This window comes from Cajanus cajan, chromosome 1, assembly GCF_000230855.2.
Source record: "Cajanus cajan strain Asha chromosome 1, NIPB_CcT2T_4, whole genome shotgun sequence".
Classification (NCBI taxonomy): Eukaryota; Viridiplantae; Streptophyta; class Magnoliopsida; order Fabales; family Fabaceae; genus Cajanus; species Cajanus cajan.
In genome coordinates, this window is record NC_138517.1 from 76,306,681 (window position 1) to 76,330,035 (window position 23,355).

Below are 23,355 nucleotides of genomic sequence, written 5' to 3' on the forward strand. Positions count from 1 at the left end.
CTTACATTTAAAGCGTTGCTTAATCCTTTTTAAGAGCAATCAACCCAAAATGTCTCACATTAGTTGTTTATTTATTTTTATAAAAACTACTCTCCATTTAACAAGTAATTGGTGGAGTGAAGTGTCAGATAGTTTTGAAAAAAAAAAATTTAGAATAAATTTAGTATTATCAATCAAATTAAACATTTTTTTTTACAACAATCAAACATTTTTCTTAATTCTAATAAATTAGGTGACTGAATGTTATAAGAATGACAGGAGGGAGTATTTAATTTACTTCCGATTTTCGTTAGAAGAATTTGAGCAATATTTACTGGTTTTCCTAAAGTATAAATCGCATTCAGTGTATTTGGATTTCTTCTTTATTTGATTCTTTCATATTTTTCTACGAGGAACTCGAGTGAATAGAAATTTGGTTTGCTGATGGGATGGATTCCTTTTTTTTTTATCAAGTTTTGTGTGACTTTGTTCCAATTTCATGTCATATACATATATATATATATATATATATATATATATATATCATATAATTTTATATAATATCAGAAACAAAATTATATGCTTCTAAATTAATTACATAATATGCATTTTTTATATAAATTATACAATATATATTTTAACAGTAAAATATTTGTATTTTTTATTATGTCTTTTATACTTATGTGTTTTAAAATAATAAAATAAAATTGGGCATATATTTTTGCCTTTTCAATTTTTTTCTTAAATAAAATAGTGATAAAAATAATATAGTATTTTATGTGTAAGAATAACATTTTATTATGACGTAACAATGAATATTGCAAGAAGAAGGAAACTAAAGGGGATGAGGAATGTCTTTGTTTTGTATGTATCATATATAATTACATGAATCTTGTATATCCCTCTCTCTCCTTCTATAATTATTTTCAGAATTTATGAGAAATTATCAAAGTAATAAATTAATATGATGGAGGAAAAGGCATTATTATCGAGTTAAAAAGGGTATGCATGAGATGAGAAGGCATGGGAGAAAGAAGAGTCACGTGTGGAGAGTATACATAAATATTATTGTTGTCATGTTGACTTTTCCCTCTGCCTGAAGCCGCCGCAATCCAAGTAAGCAACTTGTATCCCGTGTGCATGCAAATTGCAAAAGAAAAAAACAAATGAGATTTTTTTTTTTTTTTTTACTTCTTCCAAATGTGACATGAGAGGATTAGTTTTGGAGCGGGTGTGGCATATCTCATCTCGTAAATTTTTCTTAAAATATTATATGAATTAAGGGATGTATTGAGTTAATATTTTAATTGTTATATAAAAATTGTAATATTTAATTAAAAAAATTTATAATAAAGATAAGTCTTGAGTATTTAATCAAGACTATGGTAAATTTCTTTTAAAGAATCTATCAAAATTTGATGATATTTAGTTGAAACTTTTATCTATTTACAAAAAATTATATGATATTGAAAAAATATACAAATTAGGATTTTAGTTTAGTATATTTATTATATGTAATTAAAATTTATAATCAATTATGCATATAAATAAATATTATATTTAAATATATAAATTATATTTAAAATTAGTATTTATATATATATATATATATATATATATATATATATATGTTTGTAAACATATAACTTATGTTTTAACTTTATGATAGATAATTTAAATTATAACTATTTTTACTTTTATTTTTTGATAATTTATTTTAAAATATTATTATTTAATTAATAAATTATTATGATAAATAAAAATTAAATTAAATAAAATATTAAAAAATATTATTATACAAGATAAAAATTTGTGTTTAATATGTAAAGATTAATTTTAATAAATTTTGTAAGTTTTTTTTTTAGACTTTATGAGCATTAAACTCGTTTCATAATTTCATTGAAACTCTTGATATTTTGTGTATTGTTTTTTTTCTCTCTTCGTTTAATTTTACTTCTCACTTTTTATTCCTCGATAGTTTTTCTCGCAACTTTATCTTCTCTTTCTCCATATAGCCTTTAACATTCCTTCTCTCTCTTTTCCTCTCACATCTCTCTCCCTTCGATCTCTCTTATTTCTTTCCATTATCAATATTAATATTTGTATTTTTAAATAATTAAATATTTAAAATATTTTGTACTATTAAATATAATATATTATTAAATTTATTGAATATCTAAAATTTGACCAATATTTATTTTCAACAAAATTCAATATCAAATTTTAAAATTTTAAAAATAAATCTAGAAATAAGTTTTGCATTTATTTGTCTAAATTGAGTCAAAATTTAAGAAATTTTAATTAATTTACACAATCAAAATATTTATAAAAAAAAATTAAGGACATTTAAAGCAAAATAATCCAAACATTTCAAATTCTTTATATAAACACAACTGAAGAATTTTTTTTTCGTTTATTTACATAAGTAATATATAAATGTACCTTAAAAGAAGAAAATATTGAACATTGATAATGTCTTAATTAAATTTAACAATGTTTTATCTGCACCAAAAAGTATGTTTGCTACAAATTCAACATGTACCTTCTGTTGTGGTTGTTCGTCTCCCAATGGAAGTGAGACTCCACATCTGTTTGGCAAGAAAATAAATAAATTATTATCTATTAAAAATTATATTGTTTTTATTTTTATTTATTTAACTTTTATATTATTTTTATTTACTTTTATAACTTTAAGTGTTTGCTATAAATGTTTAAAATCCTTCCAAATCTTATAAAATCATAACAAATTTTCAAATCTTACAACAAAAATTCATTAAAATCTAAATTACACTATCTTATTATAAAAGTATTTAAAAAAAATTTAAGTTACTATATTTTTATATAGTTTTTAAAATCTGTAAGATTTTTTATGCAAAAAAAATAATCTTTTAAAATTTTAGTACAATATATACACCCCTTAATGTTTTAAATTGTATATATAATTAAGTTGAATTTAATCATGACCTGATTATCTATTTATTTCAAAAAAGATAATATATATTTTTAGTCTCTCTAAAATTTCCCAAGTTCATTTTTAATCTCTAAATTATTTTATTCTATTTGGTTCCTCTAATTTAAAAATATGCCACTTTTAATCTTGGTCTTCATATATAACGCTTAAAAAATGTTATGACGTGTTATTTATATAAACCATTTTGATAACAAAAATGAAATATTTTCAAATTAAAAGAATCAAAAATAAAACTAAAAACATATTTTTTTTCATCAAAAAATTTAAGCATCGCTTGGCGTGATTCTTAATTTTAAAATTTATATCTTAATTTTAATTTTCCTTAAACTAATATTTTAACTTGTACATTAAATGCAAAAGAAAATAGAAATAAAAAGTTAGCATTAGTCGACATCAATGCTATGTAAATGCAATCTCTTACGAATCCCATTTTGTTTTATTTTTTAAAAATTAAATTAAATAACGTTAGCCAAGGCCGCCACTAAATAATAGTAATTAAACCCGTTAATCTAAGTATGTCATCGCATGATATTCATAACTGATATTTTATTTGCGTGTGGCACTTTTAATAAATAAATAAATATATATATATATATATATATATATATATAATCATTAGAAGTCAATAATAGTAATTTTTTAAAATCAAAGAAAAATATTTTGCAAAAATTAAAATCAAAATTTGTTTATCATACATGAACCAAAAATAATGTATATAAATTTTTAAATGATAAAAAATAAAGAAAAAAAATTATATTAACCAAAATCAAAATTCACTAAATATGCATATATTAAAATATTTGCACCCATCGATTACCTATTCTTATAAATTTTTAGATTTTACTGATAAATACACTCTGGCCCCTATTCAAATCTATTTAATGGATAAATTTTATCCTTACTGAAGATCATTTTTAAATGTATCAGTTTGTCAACTTGGCTAACTATTCAATATAAACTCACGCAAGAACTTCTTTTTTATTCACGTTCAAAGTAAGAAATTGCTATCGAAACTTACGTGGAGAATTTTAAATGGGTATATTTTTCTTCCCTCAAAATTCGATTTTATTTCCCTTAAAAAATTAATATACTTTTAGTCTTTTTCTTTTGATAGAAGCACATTTTTAGTCTCTAATAAATAAATAAAACCACATTATTTTTTATAATTAATGTAGGAATTAGAAGTATAATAAGTTTTCGTAAGAATTAAACTTTTAAATATTCTATCCATTTTAAGTTGAAGGTGTAGAATTGAGATGCTGTAGATTAAGAAAAAGATAATGAGTGATGATATTAGGATGAAAAGAGGTGGAATGGAGGATCGAAAAACAGCGACAATGGACATGCACTAACACTAACACGTGTTCAAGTTTAGGGGCTGCTTCATCTTTAGTGGGTATATTCCGAATATCTTATTTTGCATTTCTTTTTATTTCTTAAAGCAACAACTTCTGAAATTTAATTTTTTTTTTTTTTAGAATAGGAGGTATAAGTCATTTCCTATGGGTCTATTCCTTAAGGACAAAATTCTACCACAAATCATGATTTCATGTTTAAAATAGAATCGTTAGTTGAATAAAAGTTGAATCACTTAAACTAATGGCCTTGATTTTTTAAAATTGACTTTACTTTTTTTTTGTATATATTTTTTAAATTAACTTTAAGTAACTAAAAAATCAAAAATCTTAAAAATTTATTATGTAATTGTATTTTTTTATATAATAAATATCTTCTTACATTTAAAAAAAATATTGTAGTTATAATTTGTCGATACATTCCTTTAAAAAAAAAAGTAGGTACATGTTAACGAATCACACATACACACAATTGTTCATAGGATGTGACATTGGAGGATTATGTTTTTAGTTCATAATTTAAAAGTTAGAACTTATTCTAGTAGTTGAATTGGTATTCAATTTTAATTCTTAACTCGTTGTAATTACTTTTGAATGTAGTTTGTTTATTGTTAGTTTTGATGTTAATGTGATACTTCTATTCATGAGGTTTTGTTTTGCTTTGCAGGATTAATTGAAAAGTCCTTTATATTATTAAATTATATACTATAATGGTATGAGAGTTAAAAGGTGTCACATGTATGATTTAGGCACAATTTTATCACCTCCTCCCATACTAATTCTAACTTAAGAATTAGAGTGTTTGTAAATATTCGACTTCATAAAGACTAAAAGTATATTAACTTTTGGACTTGCTAGTAAAATAAACTCTATTTGAATCGCACCTCAACTACATTAGAGACCCCTTTGTTGTCCTTGCTTGAACAATTGTATGTATGTTGGACATGCAATACACATTCGCATGTCATATTTATGGTTTGACGTTTTCCCCTCATACATCATGCACAACAAAATAGGATTTGGAATTAGTCTTACTATCCCACAGATAATCCACACCTCGAAGCAAGGTTCTCGCTCTCTCTCAGTTTAATGGATGTCAAAAGTCAGGTGCTACCAACTGTTTACGATTCCCCTTCATCTTCATATCACAAAAGTGCAAAGTAATGTTTTAAGAGACAACCCTTTCTTACTATTCTCTATATAGGGAACTCTAAAGTTCTAACTCATGTATAACCCTTTGGTATAAATAATTTTAACCACAACTAATTACTCTTCTCCGATAATTAAATAATAATACCTAATAACTAATTTCAAAATATTAATAATACTGATAATTATAAAATAACCCTAATTAATTATTTAAAATTCTTTATTAATTTATTCTATAAAAAAACTTAGGATGTTACAATACGTGGGCTGCAAGCCCCTTAAACACTTTGAGAGTGTTGTTGTTGACATGACTAGTTTGTTATGATTGCATATGGATTATATGATTCAATCAATTAGTAGTCAAGATGACTATCTATGAGGACAACCATTTTAATTTTGATTGAATCTTGAATTATGATTGATGTCAACTTTATCCCAAAATAATAATTAACATAAAAATTAATTCTATCATGCATGGCAAATTAGAATTGAACACCATCAATGAAGTTTTAAGAGATATATCATTATGGGAATTTACCTAAATTTTAAAATTTTATTTTATTTTCACTGTTGTTTTATGTGATTTCTTTTAAATTTTAAAAATAAGCCCTACCCAAAATATTTAACTTCATTCTTCCGCACTCCTCCTTTTACAAATTACAAAGAAAAAAAATAGTTAAATGGATAGAAGCATTTCTCATCAACATAGTATCAAATCCCTCGAATAGAAATGATTTGAAATGTGAGTGATGCATTTCTACATTCTGTATGCGTAGAAAAAGAAAGAATCTTTGGTTTGTATGTATTAGAAAACCTGCCATACCGAAAAATATTTTATCTAAGATATTACACAAACTACCATGCACTGGACCTAGCAAGACTTGCCCCCCATAGGTTGGAATTGGATCAGAAGGATCTCCGATGCATGTCCCTCCCATTCTTCAGTGCCCTTTCTCAACCAATTGAATATCATGAGAATTAAATCAAGGATTCCAAAGGAGATATGGTAATAAACACCACAAAAGAAAAATGCCATCAAATGGAAGCAAGATAAATTCTACAATCATGGCAAGGCATGGTATGGTACCTTAAGCCCATTCTGTTCATGAATGGGCTAGGATGCTCTTTTTCTTTGAGTGGTCAGTTTCATGCTTTATGATGTTGAAGCTCAAAAAGGATCAAGCCATGCAGAAGATCCAAGCTCTATATATTGCACTTTTACTTGTGTCCTATCCGTCAAGAAAGGGGGAAATTAGTTCCATCTGTCTTCTAGTGAGTTTGCCTTTTTGACTAGACCTAAACCACTACTCCTCCTGGCTTATCATCAACTTCGTACACATTTTATTCAAAGTTTGAGTCAAAATTGTTATATAAATAATGGGGTTAAATATGCTTTTATTTCTGTTTTTTAATTTATTTATTTATAATTTATGTAATATTTTTTATATTTATGAGGTTTGATATGGTGTTATCATTAAAATTGAAAATAGGTTGAACTTAATTTTAACTCGACTTAATAATGATTGACTTAACTCAAAATTCAACTTAAGTTTAACATTAATCTTATTTTCAAGTAAAACCTGAGTCAGGACAAGCTTGCTAGTAACTCGATTCAACTCGAATCACATGAACTAAGAGTCAAAATTTTTAATTTCATTTGTAAGTCAAGCTGATTCATGAATTAACCTAGTCGAATTATATATAACTCAATTTTGACACATTTATTTATCAAACTTAATTTTTAACTCAAATTTAACTCATTTAACTTATGAACCAAATTTAACAAACTAATTATTGAATAAAGTTTTAAACTATTTTCGAATTGATTCAATTCACAATCATTCTTGTTATTATATTACAATGTTTAATTGAGTCATATAACTTTATTGTAACATAAAAACAATTAAATAACAAATCACTTTTATAAAGAAACTTTAGACAAAATATGATTGTAACTTATGTATACAAGGATAGAGAGAAAGGTGAGGAATTAAATGTTGTAGCTTGTACCAACTACCATAAATAATTTTATACAAAATGTGATTTTATATATTCAACATTTGAATTATCTCCATATGTCACTTTTGTTATTTTTGTTAAATTTTATCAAAATTAAAGAATAATAAAAATAATTAATAAAATAATTTATATTCATATTTATATAGATTTTAAAAGTATAAATTATATTAATTTTGATGTACATAATTGAGACATCAAATAAATTTGAATTAATACAAACTCAATCTACGCCGAAAGAAACTTCCAATATAATATAGTGAGTTTGTATATAAAATTATTCAAATTAAAATTATTAAATGATTTAATAATTTGTGTAAGTTACACTAATGCGAATTTGTGGATTATATTCACGTACTTTCATTTCTTATAATTATTGAAAAGTGTAAATAATTTTAAATAACTTAAAACATAATAAAAATTATTATTTTATTAAATAACATAGTTGAAATCACGCATTTTATCAAAAATAAATTATTTTTTCAAGTTTTTTATTTTTAATAATTTTATATATTTTTTTAATTAAAATGTAATTAATATATAATTGGCTAAAAACCTATTTTGGTCCCTTATAATAATTGTTTGTTTCAATTTAGTCCTTCTTTTATTTTTTGTCTCAATTTGGTCCCTAATAAATTAATTGGTTTCAATGTGAAACTTCCGTCCAAATTATTTAAACGGAGTTAACTATTGGCCACGTGGATGCCACGTAGATGCACACGTGGATGTCACGTGGATGCCCATTTTTTTTTAAAACACCTGGAACCAGAACGGCCTGTTCTGAAACCAGAACGGGCCGTTCTGGTACCAGGTGTTTTAAAAAAGGAAATTGCTATTGTACCCATGAAAATTGAAAGGTTTTGGTACATCACATTATGTGAACAAATAAATTTTAAAAAATAAATTCAAATCAACATAAATTTTAGATTAAAAATTTATATAAAATAAATCAATCAAAAAAATTAATTCAAAACAAAATAATCAAAAGATCAATTTTTATAACAAATTTTATTTATATTTGACCAAATTAAAAAATTAAAAAAATATATAATAATATTATAAAAACATTAAAATAAAAAAAATAAATAATATAACTGAAAAATTAATTTATACTATAAATTTAAAAAAGTTATCATCAAAGAAAAACTAAAACATATTAACAAAATATTAATATTAAATTTTTTAATTATAATAGATGCTATATTAAGATATAAATTAAAAAATATAAAAAATAATATAAAAATACAGATAAATTATTAAAAATATTAAATTAAATTAAAAAATAAAACAAGTAATTATAAATAAAAATAAAAATAAAAAAAATAAAATGACTGTTCCGGTACCCCACATTTATAGTGGGTACCGTAGAATTTCTCTTTAAAAAATCAGCATCCACGTGGATTTGGTACAAAGCATTTCAAATACTGGATTTGATAATATTGTCAATGAAAATTGATAACTTCAATTGCTAAACAGTTGGGCTATACAGTGTATCATTAAGGACAATGCAGTGTATCACTAAAAATAATGGTAACAGATTTTATTTCATTGTTAGTCAAACTGGAGTGAACCACTTACTACCAAATTGACACTATACAGTAAAGGATGAAAATACATGGTATTTTTCCTTGAAGTCATTAATGATGTACCCCAACAACAAGAACCTGTTCTTGAAGAGGTAGAACTTGAAGTAAAGGAAGAGGATACATAAGACTAATATTTAATCACACAACCACATGCAGGGACGGATCTAAGTTAATCATAGCGGGGGCACTTGCCCCCACTAAATTTTTTTTCATTTTTTTTATATATAAAATATTAATAATTTTATAAAATATATATTATTAATTATATTTTAATTATGTTGTTATATTTAATATAATAAATACATTAATATTTTTTATATATTTTATTTTATTGTTTAATTATTTTTTATTTTGTGGTAAAATTATCTTCATTTTTAATGAAGAAAAAATTTACTTACTTCAAGAGTAAGTCTTGATAAATTTATTCTACTTAATAATTAATGTTCTATATCAAATTTTTAAAAATTTAATTATTAAATTAAAAAACTTTTCATGTATAGATCAAATTTATAAAAAAAATTTAAAAAATTAAAAATCATATGATATTTCGTTAAATTAATTCAAATTAACATATAAAATATTTTTGTTTTAAATGAGTATAAAAATTTAGAAGACACTAAAAGAAAACAAATTAATAATTTTATTATATTTATCCTATTAATTTTTATTTTTAAATAAGTTGCAAAAAATTATAAGTAACACTTAAATATTTCTTCAGACAGAAAGGGAAAAAGGAAAAGTTATCACTCTATTTATAAGACAATTGTATTTTATAAAAATAAGTAATTTTAAAATTTTTACCATCAAAAAATATTTTTCAAAATTATTATATTTTTTAATAAAATTAATATAAAATATTCTATTGTTTTTAATTAACTGGCGTTCTGGAACGGGTCGTTCTGAATCCAGAACGGCCCGTTCTGGATTCAGAACGGGCCGTTCGGAGGTATTGGTAGTGTGTTAATTTTACATCTGGAATGACCCGTTTTAGATAAAAAATTAACACACGAATAGTGCATACAGAATGGCCCGTTCTGGTTTCAGAACGGGCCGTTCTGGTTCCAGGTGTTTTCAAGAAATTTGGCATCCACTTATGCATCTACGTGGCATCCACATGACCAACAGTTAACTCCGTTTAAATAATTTAGACGGAAGTCCCACATTGAAACCAATTAATTTATTAAGGACTAAATTGAGACCAAAAATAAAAATAAGACTAAATTAAAACAAACAATTATTATAAGGGAGTAAAATAGGTTTTTAGCCTTTATAATCTTTGAAAATATATACAAGTAACTTTTTTTAGGATGTAACAATTTCCCGCAATTTTCACCTAACCAAGTAAAGATGAAATTGGACTTAAATATTTCGTCTCTAACTCTTAAATTTTCCATCTTTCAAACCCTCTTAAACTCAGCGTGAAACATGCAACATTTATGGTAAGGGCGAGAACATGAAAGTCAAACCCACTCAATCCTTCATGTATGCATAAGCCCTAAATTTATTTGATATATATCCTTCATGTAATAAAATATATTATTTTTAATTAAATTATGTCTATCTTTTTTATTTAATATATATTTACATTTTAGATAGTTTATACATAAAAAGCCCTTATTTATCATTTCATACCTGTATGGCCATGTCATATCCCCAGTGTAAATCACAACTAAGGCTACATATTGACTTCATTATCCAGCTTCATTCCTTCACTCTCCCTATAAACATCTTTGTCAAATTTTCCTTAAATAATTATTTAAAAAAGAAATCATATTTCATTGGGGAGGAAAGATCAAAGTAAGTTATTCAGAAGAACTGACAGAAATTAAGTTGACAACAGTTTTTGTATATTAAAAGTTAAAAGGAAAAAATTTACAACTGTATTGTTTGTAGATCAAACAGTGCATCACATGGTACACAGCTACACATACATTACCCTCTCCCTCTATTTTCTAGAATTTCCAACATATATTATCATCATTATCAACTACCAAAGGTAAGCTATTTTCTTTATCTTTCAATTGCCAAACTCTCCCTTTGAGTTGATTTTCTTGCTAAATTGTCCACAAATACATCATTTTGAAAAATCTATCTGGAAAATTTCAATCACTGCTAGTTTGTACAGTCAAATCCACCACAAATAGAAAGCCAAATAACCAAGACCAAAAACAACAAAATTCCCAGAACAACCAATTTAATTTTCATGTTCTGATACCACATCTTCCGACGGACTTGTGTTCCTTGTTTTCTGAAATCTTGAGCCTGAAAATTAGGAAATCCTCAGCCTTGGAAAGCATTCGAAAAACAAAAAATTGTCTAACCTTAGTCAACTTTACTCACCTGTGAACGTAATGTCTCTGTCTTATCTGCAAGAATTGTTAGATTTTCTCCTCTATCAATAGCCTGAAAACACAAAATGAAAATAAATCTTGTCAAACATTGCAATCAACACATCTGGCTAGAATACAACTTCCAATAAGGCAACCGTGTAATCTATAAGATTTGTTTGGATAAACTTTTTCACAAGTACTTTTAGGAGAGAAAAATAAGAAAGAAAAATAAAATAAGTTTCTTCACAGGTTAATTTATAGAAACTCTTTCATATTAGCTTTCTCCAAAAACTTATTTTTAAACTCATGCATAAGCTAATTTTAGTTAATGAAAAAACTTATTTCATTTTTTCTTATTTGTCTCTCCTTCTAAAGAAACTTATCTAAACAAACTCATAATAACAAATACAAACAAAACAATGTAAGGAAATTTTTTAATGGTATAGAGAACTTGATAGGTTATAATGTAGTCGCCGAAAGTTTTGGATAGTGGAGCGAAACTTATTGTCTGCAAACAGCAGCAAATGACTGATTAATAGCAAATAGTTCTATAATTATAGATTCACACGGGAATACACGTTAAACTGTCATTGCAAGTCATCACCAATAATAGGGTGAAGCAGGAGCAAGTATTCAAGCATAGTGCACGTCCAAGTATTTTACATTCTTTTAAAAAATTTCAATTCTTGAATGTTTCTGAAGAAGTATTAGGAGGGACACAGAATGATAGTGAACTTTTCCTGGATACCACCCAAAAATTGCAATAAAGTAGTCTGCATACAAACATAGCAATCCTCACAGAATCAAATCCCTCCACCCCTGCTTTTCTACATTAAGCCTGTTTGGATAAATTTTTCCATAAACATGATAGGCCCATTATAAAAGTATATAGAAGGAAAGGGAGAAAAGGGGCTGAAGGAATAAAAGGGATAAATGGGCCCAAGAAACTAGGCCTGTTGGCAACTGCTAGAGAATTGGAAGAGAGAGAAGGTGGGCATAACAGAATGGACAGCTGGCAGAAAAAGGTTGGAGGGGAGGATATGGGAATCATGCAACAAAAAAATGAAGGGTATATTGGAGGCGAGAGTAACTATTGAGGGGTGGGGGGGAATACATTGTGGGTGGCTAGGCTGAGTGATGAAGGCTTCTTCCTCGGGAAAGGGTTCCATAGTCTATACTTCTTAATTTCCATTTTTGCAAGGAGCTGTACTCCAACCATTGTTCTATTTTTCATAACTCTTTCTTGATATTAATACTATGACAGGGATTTATTCAATCTGATTTAGTTCATTCTGTGTTTATATCCAAATTTCCTATTCATTTGAGCTGGGTCTTATCAAAACACTTCTAAAAAGAAAAATAGGAAGGAAAATCGAAATAAGTTTCTCCATAAATTAAAACTAGTTTATGCAAAAGTTAAAAAATAAGATTTTGAAGAAACTAATAAGAAAAAACTTCTACAAATTAGCTTATGATTAAACTAGTATGAAAATTATCCTTCTTATTTCAAGAGAGGAGAACATAAAAATGCTAATGGATTATATATTAGGCCAGGATGCATAGTGCCAACTGCACTAGGAAGTGACTGAATACTAGGGGGGAAAACCTTACTCCTAAACAATAATACAGTACCTTGTCTATATTTTCTAACATGATACTCTTAACTTCGGAAACTTGAGCCTTCACTTTAATTAGCTTTTCAATCTCCTGGGCATGATCGATGATATACTTCATATGATCTTTCATAACTGGTCTGCAAATGTGCATCCGTATTATTTAACTTCCTATTCAGTTCGTCTATCCAAGCATTAAGAATTTAAGATATCAAACACCACCAAAGATTTAGAACAAAATGAGCATACCCAAACTCTTTGTTCAGACTCTTGGCAATAGCTGTATCTGCTTTTCCGCCGCCATATCTTTTTTTAAAGTCAGCTTTGACACGTTCAAGGAAAGCAATGGAAATCTGCTTGCTAACAGATTCCTTGGCAACAACACAGTACGCTGCAATTTACAGAAAGCCCATATGTAAAGCAATAAAATACTCATTGTGTTGCAACTCAGATTTTAATTTCAGAAGTTGGCCCAAACACCAGATTTCAAACAAACACACACATCCATCTAGAGGCTGCATTGTTGGTTTTCGTTGGCTATATGCCTATATAAACCAAAAAAATTAGTAATTATTGGAATTAAAACTTGCAAAGTCTTTAATCTCTCAAAGACCTCCATCGACTACGAATTACTATTGCAGCCTAGGCCCAACTCAAGGAAAATTAAACAACTTCACATTCACAAGATTAATCTTTGTTTGTAGACTATCTGTTGCATAACTGCCCCTATATCAGATATCCCATCAAGACAAGATCCCTCATTGCTGATGGACAAGGGCACCAGATGACATTGGAATCAAGTGTTCCTATATATAATGAACGTATAATTACTTCTTTTAAATGAATGTCACCAAAAGGCAAAAGCATACCCTTATAGAAGACTAACAAACCTTAATTTGAACTTAACAACCCAAATTCTGCTTCTCTATATTGGTTGGCCCATTTAATGGACTAGGATAAACTGATATTATTTAAAATATAAGTTCTGATCTAATTCTAACTTACAAAATCGATTTAACATTATCTCTGGCTGACCTGATGGGACTAAATTTTTCCTGAGACACAAAATTTGGTAAGAACCCATAAAAGAAGCAAACAAAACCCACAAGGAAAATTAAATCAAAAGGCTAAGAAAACCCAAAAGATGAAACCTTTATGCTCACATAACACCCCCTCAAAGTCACATCCATTTCAAGACTAGATCCAGCAGCTAGAAACTAACAATTCAAATTCCACATTCCTCTTTGTTTCACACAAAACATGTAACCCATAGAAAGATGGGATCAAGTGAGTGGGAGCATTACCATAACCATCTTCAACAAGGAAATTAAAGGTGTGATGGTCACAGTTGTAGGTGAACTTGTTGTTGGAAGAGGGAAGCTTCTGGAGACACTGAGCTGCAATGGCAGGGAAGTTTCCAGTGAACTCTGTGTACTCAGCTAACACCATCGTCCCACGAGCCACGAAGCTATATATGAACGATTCCTGACTCATTGCTCCAAACTGAGTCCACTCGGAACTCAGAGAGAAGAAACACAACACAACACTGCGTGCTGCTTCCTCTGCTTCTTACGCTCTGCATCTACCGTTACCAATTTCTATGCCCCTTTTGTTTTTTTTTTTTTTTTTTTTTACTTTGTCATCAAGAAAGAATTTTCCTTTTTTCCTCGCAAATTAAGGAATCACAAGTTTATTGAAAATATTGAGCACCTTATCTGAAAGTGTTTTAATTTTATAGTTATGTTATTAAGTGACAAAGTTTTAGATTAATATTAAGTGTGTTTAAATAGTTGTAGTTCTAGATTTGGATACGCAAAATCAAGCCTCTTCCTCTAATAGTTAAACGTGATTCAATGTAATGGTTGATTCATGCTTAAGCAAGATTAAGAATTTGAATCCTATTTTGTATATGTAACCGCGTTATATCTTGAGATCAGTTATCATACTCTTTGAAATATCTTTAACTTAACGAGAAGATTAGTCACTATGATCAACAATGAATATTAAAAAAAAATAATTATACATTCTGTTATAAAACGGAACTTAAATTAATTTTTTTAGTGTAAAAACAATATTTAGTTGGCAAAAACTAGAATAATATTTAGTAGTCACATTTTTAATTTGAGATTTTGCGTGAACAATATTCTTAAAGGAAAACTTAAATAAGCCGATTTAATTTAAGTGGATAATTATGAGTATTAGAAAAATGTTATGAAATGTATAATTAAAGTGAAAGTAGGCGGGAACTGTGGCCGAACCTTTTTGGTTGCTTTTGTTGATCAATAGTTCCTTTCTGAAGCGCACAAGCTCCCCTAATTATTACTTTATGCATGCTTCAACATATATATCTAATTATTATTACTTTAATATTATTTTCTTTACTTTCCTTTTAATTAAAGTAAAAGTAGTTCTCAAGACACATATCGTATCACACCCTTTTCTCATGACCCATTAATTCATTTCTTTGTTTCTCTCTTTCAGCCTCTGTTAGGGAACATTTTTTTTTTAAATAATGCTTTATTTTAACCTTTTTCAAATAAATAAATAATTTAAACTAAGTAAAGGATAAGATTTTTTAAATTTTATTTTTATATAAAAGACTAGAATATGTTATTTCAACTTTAGTGGTGAGAGTGAGAATAGAATACATAAGGTTTTAGATTAAAACTTTATTATGACATTGTAATTTTGACGATTTAAAAAAAATAAGACAATCTATGAAGTATTCTCATTACTAATTATGGAGTGTAAGGTATATACATTGTTTAATAAAATTACTTAGTATTATTAAAAAATACTTAAAAATTTATTAATTTTTATTATTACTCTTAATCACCAGGCCATGTTTAAAATTATTGAAAAAGAAAAATAATTTAAACTATTTTGTTTTATTTTTAATTTCTTTCCTAATTTTTGTAATTTGCGTTTAGAGATGGTGAGAATAAATAAGATGAAAAAGTAAAATAAAAGTAATAAAAATGCTATGAATATATATATATATATATATATATATATATATATATATATATAAAGTCTTTTCTATCTTATTTAGAATTTGATGTGCAATATAATTATTTGAAAGATAAAATTATCCTTATAAAAAGTAGTGGTTGTGACATGAATTAATAGTATTGATGATTATAATAATAATGTTTTGGACAATAATAACAATGGTTATAGAGTGATTGTTTAAAAGTTTTGAAGGCAAAGATAATGGAAGCAATAATAATTGTGTCAAACATAGTAATTGTATTTGTTGTAATGATAGTGATTGTAATCAATGTTAGCAAAATTATATTTGTGATTGACTTGATCAAGACATTAAGACATTAATTAAGTTAATGAATTACAAGTTAAAATACATTAGTTGATATATTATTAAAAAAAATTATTAACTATGTAATATAAATTTTACTTTTTGTCAAATGTAGACCAAAATTACACAATAATTTAGTAGTTATAAATTTTTCAAAAACCCACAAGGACTTGGTTTCTACTCTTATTTGGTGCAAAATTTTCATTTTTTAAAACTTCTTCCACAAGCCAATGAGATCCAACAATAAATAAATGCATTAAATTTTATATTGAAAATATTACACATTACTTAATCTCTCATTCATTTATCAAAAAGTTTCAATGGTGTGGTGGCTAAATTGTTTAAACTTTTCACATGAGCAGGTTTCAATCCCTTATGTGGCCTTTTCAAATTTTGATGAAAAATGTATGACCTAATTGGGTCAATGTGATTCATTGGGCAACTAGTTTTTCGCAAAATCCATCGAGTCAAATCAGGTCGCATTAGTTTAAAGGCATTCTTGATTCGAGGTAGAAGCCTGGTTCCTAGGCTAACCGGTCAAATTGATCTATCCGAATAGAGTTTGAAAACTTTTGTTACAATTGTTTTGATGAAAATAAAATACAGAGGAGATGGTAAAAAGATAGTATTGTTTATCCTATTGTGCTTTTTATTAACCTACTTCCTCCTTAAGACAACTTTTGAAATAAATAATAGGATAATAGAGTATGTTTATCATATCCTGTAGACTCACGTATAATATGTTAAAATAAGACAAGATAACTTGTCCATCATTTTTCATCTAAATCATTAAATTGACCACTTGTGAAACTTATAGTCCCATTTTTGTGTGACAATTTTTTTAATGACTATTAGGTCTTGAAAGTGATACTTGCAATTTTTTTTTTACCTATTCTTTATGTCACTTAGAAACACTATTAGAAGTAAAACAATGATGTTTTTGAAAAAAAATGTAGCACATAAGCTAAAAGTTGAATTAAGGCCCTAGCCTTTGTAAATAAGAGAGCATCATTCACAAAAGTACAAGAAATGTAGCATATTTATTGACACTCTCAAAGTTTCCAATTTTATAGTTAAGCTTCATGAATAATTGTTGCACTAAGTTTATCTATACAAGACACAAAAGATAAAGGGAAAGTGTGCCCCCCTTAAAAAAGATTTCTAATCAGCATAAAACTTAAGAATTGAGCCTCCTACTTTATGTCTTAGTAAGATTCCTCCTAGTCCTATATCTTGTCAATTAATAGTCTGAATTAATAAATGATACATTATTTATGGTACGCCATCTATTGGTGTATTACTATTTTCAAAATCACTAATAGGAGACTCCACCTCAAATTGAGTTTTTCTTGAGTTGCTTTTTTTTTTTAGGCTTTTACACACCATCTCCATTATAGTTTCATCATATGTGACATCCCTACTTATAAAACATCTTGACTTTCCAAGATCCAACTTTTGATGCTTATAACACTTCACACCTAACTAATGAAAATACACTTCAGAGCTTGAACCTCAATTTATTTTTCTCGATATGAGCAAAAGCTAGAACACAAAAAACCTTCATATTTGAATAGTTTTTGATTTATCACTCTAATTTTTCATAGGTGTCTTAAAACTTAAAGTTGAAGATAAACATCTATTTATCAAATACACTACAATAATTTTACTTCACCCCAAAAACTCATTGGCAGACCTACATCCTATAACATTCACCTCACACATTCCAAAATGATAATGTTCATTCTTTCAGTTAGACCATTTTGTTAAAAATCACGAGCTATAATTTTATGACTTTTAATTCCATATTTACTACAAAATTTTCTATAATAAACACTAAGTCATTATCAATCTTTAAAACAATCACTTTAGTTTCTATTTGATTTTCTAAGGTATGTATCTCTTTAAAATTTTTACACTCAAAGACTAATTTTTAATTTATAATTTTTTATTAGTAAAATACTATTTTAACACAGTATTTTAAAATATTAAGTATTCCAAATTAGACTTGATAGTTGATAGAACCGGAAGGAGAGGCTTCCCTGGGAAATGTGATCCAATAATGATTCGTGGCGTTTTAGTTAAATTAAATAAATAAATAAAAAAAAAGGTGGTGGTATAAATAACAGGCCTGCAAGTTGCTGGTAAATTTCGAAATCCCGCCGAATCGGATCTCCTTATCCGTCATTTTTCAAAATTTGAGCTCGTTTGTTGTCTGTTGGTCACTTTCATTTTGTTTATAACGTACGTTGGTGTCACCAAACCACGCTCCCATTCAATCAAACAAACCCTAGAACAAGGAACAATCCTCAATGGCCAACCCTGATCCCTCTCTTCCTCTCTCCCTCGTATCTATTCTTCTCTTCCTTTCGTCATTCTCAATTTCCACTTCCAACGTTCCTATTTACCCCTTACTTTTCCTTTTTTTTTCTTTTTTTTTTCAGAAGAAGGAGAACATCACTCCCGTTTCCTCCAAAATCGCGGTACGAGCTCTTTCCTTTTATTTATTTTTTTTTAAATTGTAACTTTAATAGTAAATGGAGCTTCCCACGCCTAAGCCTTCTTGGGATTGTTCTCAGGAGCTTAATGAATCGAGATCGGAGCTTCTCGGAAGAGTTCAGAGCTTGAAACAGGTGTGCCATTTAGTATTATTTTTGCTGTTGTTTTCATTTTCGTGCTGTTGTTTGTTAGTTATGAGAAATGAAAAATGAAGATTCCTGAGCACTAATTTTACCTGGTAGCTCACTTTTGCTGATTTTATTAATATATTTCTTTGGATCTATTTCTAGGATTTGCAAAATTGGAGCTCTAGGTTAGACACACAAGTCAAGGTCTATCGCGATGTAAGTGATGATGGATGATCTATGTCTGTGAAACACTGCATTTTGCTTTATAGTTTTATCAAAAAAAAGATTCTTATGCTTAATAACACTAGCTCCCTCAGAGTTCTTTGTGATTTGTGGATGTGGATGTATTTTGCTAGGATATATTTGGAGGCAGAAAAATAAAAGGGAGGGAAAAAATTAAATTTCTTATATATTTACTTTTGTTTGATTTTTTTAAATAAAAAGAAATTAAGTGATAGATTAGTATAAACTTAATGTTCTGCTTTTTTGTTTGCTTTTATAAACGTTAAATAAAGTAACTCTCAATTTATCTTTTTTTCAAAACCTCACTTCTAAACTCACTGTCATTATTTTGCCTATTTGGATTTTGGGTGTTTCCAAAGATGACACTGAGCTTTTTGTTTCTCAATTGCATTTGAGGCAAATATATTAGATTAGCCTTGGAGAAAACTAGCGACTTGTTTTTATTTTTCTTGTAAAGTTTACATCACAGTAGTCAATAGCACACTATAGCAGTGCTATAGTGTTAGGATACTGGGTTTGGGCCTAAGCCCAACAGCTGGGCTGAAAACAAATGAGATACAAATGTTGATGTGGCTAGTTGGTCAAGGGAGGCAATGTAGTTATAGGGAGAGGGGACAGTAAGGAGAAGGCATGGTGATCTTTTCTGTTAGAAACCTTATGGATCGGGTAGATAGAGAATTATCTCTTCTCTGAGGAGCAATAGCTCTGGAATTACAGGAGTCATGTTCTGTAATAGTTTTGTTTTCAAATCAATAATATTGTTTTTTGTTTCTACTAAATCTGGTTTCTATCAATTGGTCCGACTTGTTTGATTTCTCGAGGCGGAACCAATCACCGGAGATGGAGAACATGTGGGCCAAGAAAGTGGAGTTGCCGGACTTTAGGTGAATAGATCCTGTTGGGTGGATTATTTGGGCTCAAGGGTATTTTGAAGAGCAAGAAATTCATCCATGTGATAAGCTACAATGGGCATTCATGAGCCTGGAGGGTGAAGCAATGCTTTGATTTCAATCTTGGTGTCAAGAGGACCTCAATGCAAATTTGGAGTCATTTTCCATTGCTTTGATAGAGAGATTCTTAGCGAACTATTGTATCAATATTTTTGAAATGTTGATTAGCTTGAAACATGAAGACCAAAGAAGGAGGGAATTGATGCTTGACAAGATCATGGATACTTGAGTCAGGGCACAAGTAGAGGAGGACAAGACAGAAGAGTCTTTGGGTGTGGATGTAAGGATCGATAAGGAGGAATAACAAAGTAAAATAATAGAGCAAGAGTGGGTACCCTTTGATGGCAGAAAAACCTTGGACCCTTAGTACTCTGGTTAGCCTTGTGTCATTGCTGGAACAAATGATCATCATTCCACCTGCAGTTGCCCTTCTACAGCCAAGGTGAGTGACTAACGGTCTAGTCACACCTCCACCACCACTGCCATCCCACATGTGGTGATTAGTGAATCGCAACTAGCAGAGCAGGTATGAGTATTGTGGCTACATACAACAATGCATCTCTCTAGTAACAACAATTTGGTTGTGCAGTGGACAAAAGATACAACGGCAAAATGGGAATTAGTGAGTTGGGTATCAATCTTAACTTAATAGCCCAATTTGCTAAATAGAACATTGTGGATCAAGAAGACAGGAAAGTGGAGCTATAAGTGTGGGTCACAGCCTAATATTTTAATTGAATATGAAATATAGGATGGGTCATCACTTCTTACAATTGATTCAAAGGCTGTTCGTGAATCTATAGAACAAAGGTTACATAGCCCACCAAATTCTCAATCTTCAGAGTAGACCTTTATATTTCGTGGAGCAGAGACAGCTGCTATCATCAAAATATCAATTCAAGATTGCATGATTCACATGGTAGAACTGGTCATGCAGCTGATATGTCTGGAGAAAAGAATGAATGGGCTCTATTTCTGACAGTTGTCAACAATCCTAATATTTTAATGTTTGAATACCATTTTGCTATAGATCTTCTCACTTGTCAAGATGGAGTTGATATAATTTGTCTTGGTGTTGACACAATCAACTCTAAAATGTTAAAGGTAGTAAGATCTCTCAAAGGTAATTTTACTTGCTTCAAGTGGAGTTGGACATATTTATCCCCAAACTACAAATCCTTTGGTAGCTACTGGAGAGGAAATTGCCATGACACACCAAGCTCATGGACTTCATGCAGTTCCACCCAACTGCCTTAGTTGATGAAGGGCTTCCTATTAAACCAATCAAGCCTAGGGAAGATGGACTTTTGATATTTGAAGCTATCACGAGTGATGGAAGCATCCTTTATAACTTAGGCATGGAAAGGTCTATGTCCTTGTATGATGGAAATATATGTTCATATATAAAGCAATGGGCTCAATTCTTAGTTTTTTTTTTTTTATAATTAACATGCTGGTTAGCATTGGCCCGTCAGTCTTAATACCTCATTTGTTGGAGGCAAGCGACCACTTTTTGTGAATTGGGATAACGATTTTTTCTGTGTTGCTAAACATCTTGAGAAACTTGAACCCATGTGGTGTCTCTGCTCAACGGCACTCTATGGAGGAGCCTATTGTTCCAAATTTAGCTGGTTTCTCATTTGACCCAGGTGGAAGTTCTTGTGCCAATTCTACTATCTCAGAAAGGAAAGCATTTGGTCTGTAGTTTTAACCTTTACCTTCATTATCCTTATCTTCATATCAGTTAAATAGTGTTCTATAGCACTGGTATAATGGTGCAGCGGCCCCTGCCAGCAACTGGGGCTGCCTTAGTGGAGCAGTTTAGTGTAGCTGCTGTAGGGGACCAAATAGCAGGCTGAATAGTGGCCGTAGCAGTGCCGTAGTGGTGCTGTGTTGATTCCAAAAAAGTCTTCTGAAGAAAGATATTAGGGCTGTCTTTGATTTTTTCAATGTTAGAACTGCTAACATCTCTTGGTCAAGGCCATTTCTCCCAAGTGGAAAATAAATCAACTGTGGTAAACCAATGCTTTTTAGAAATGTAACTGTGTAAGAGGTTATAGAGTTGGTACGTGCGCCCCTTGAGTGTCACTATAAAGAGGTGCAATAGTTCAGATAATCTATATTATACCTTTAGATTACTGCTTTACAATAGGACTAGAAGAAACCAGCAATTTTACTCCATCAGTTGCAAACTGTTCATTCTCTATAGTCTATATAAACCACGTTGGATTTGTTTTTCATCTTAACAGTTTGTATCATCGTAATGTATATGCTATATAGGGGGCCTAAAGTCTATTTGTCCCTTCTTTAAGTGTAACTAGCTAGAGTTGGTCAAATTATCAAAACCCATTTATTGTATTTTAACCTAGAGTTGAACAACAGAAAAGAAATCTTTATGATATTTTATTATGCTGATAGATTGCACGCAATATATTTGCCCTGACTACTTTCGTAAATGAAAAGATTTTTCATGGTCCATGGCTTTTATTTTTTATTTTGTCTTGTTCAGATAGGGTACATATGCCATTCATTATGGGCTCGTCTTGTTTCTTTCTTGTTTTTATGGTTATGTTGGTAGCTGAGTTCGTTCTCTTTTATAATTTTATGCATGTTTTTCCAGTTTTGATGCGTTTTATTTTATTCATGCAGGAACTGACAGAACTTAAGAAAACACTTAATGTCGAAGTGGACCAACTTCGAACAGTAAGTTTGCTTCTAGATTTTCGCTCTCTTTCAAATTAATTTAGTTGTATGAAATGTGTTTATAAAATTAAAATTTAGGAATTTCAAGATCTGAGGACTATCCTTCAGCAGCAACAAGAGGATGTTACTGCCAGCTTAAGAAACCTTGGGGTAAGTCTTTGGGGGAAGAATCATTTGACTCTACAACTTCTGGGTGGTTTTTGGAAAATTTCTTACCAATTTACGTTGTATTTATTATTAAATGCACCAACATCAATGAATGAATTGCAGCTTCAGGATGTCTCAGAAGTCAAGCATGCTCCATCACAGGAGACAAAGATTGAAGAAATTGATAAGGAAGAACAAAAGGTGGCATCTGAAGAAGATAATAGCAACAAATTAGTTGAAAAATAAATGGCCTTTGGGAGTATTTGCTTTTCTCAGTGTAACACCCTAGAGAAGCTGAATTTATTTGATGTGTTTGATTGCTACTATTAGTTATAATGAACGCCTTGAATCAATGGTAAATTTCTCGTTACTA

The 23,355-nt window shown here is 28.9% G+C and overlaps 2 protein-coding genes across 2 annotated transcripts; one reads left to right on the forward strand and one right to left on the reverse strand.

The window, feature by feature from the left end:
- Window positions 1-10,881: 10,881 nt before the first annotated feature.
- Window positions 10,882-14,679, reverse strand: LOC109803637 (vesicle-associated membrane protein 724). Its single transcript, XM_020365305.3, has 5 exons — window positions 14,304-14,679; window positions 13,249-13,390; window positions 13,019-13,139; window positions 11,397-11,459; window positions 10,882-11,318 (listed from the first exon to the last, which is right to left on the reverse strand). Exons 1-5 carry the CDS (start codon window positions 14,491-14,493, stop codon window positions 11,169-11,171), a joined length of 666 nt encoding a protein of 221 aa, XP_020220894.1. The 5' UTR covers window positions 14,494-14,679; the 3' UTR covers window positions 10,882-11,168.
- A 3,759-nt stretch (window positions 14,680-18,438) lies between these two features.
- LOC109803974 (uveal autoantigen with coiled-coil/ankyrin) lies at window positions 18,439-23,355 on the forward strand. Its single transcript, XM_020365693.3, has 7 exons — window positions 18,439-18,660; window positions 18,757-18,795; window positions 18,892-18,945; window positions 19,102-19,155; window positions 22,782-22,835; window positions 22,914-22,985; window positions 23,106-23,355. Exons 1-7 carry the CDS (start codon window positions 18,625-18,627, stop codon window positions 23,226-23,228), a joined length of 432 nt encoding a protein of 143 aa, XP_020221282.1. The 5' UTR covers window positions 18,439-18,624; the 3' UTR covers window positions 23,229-23,355.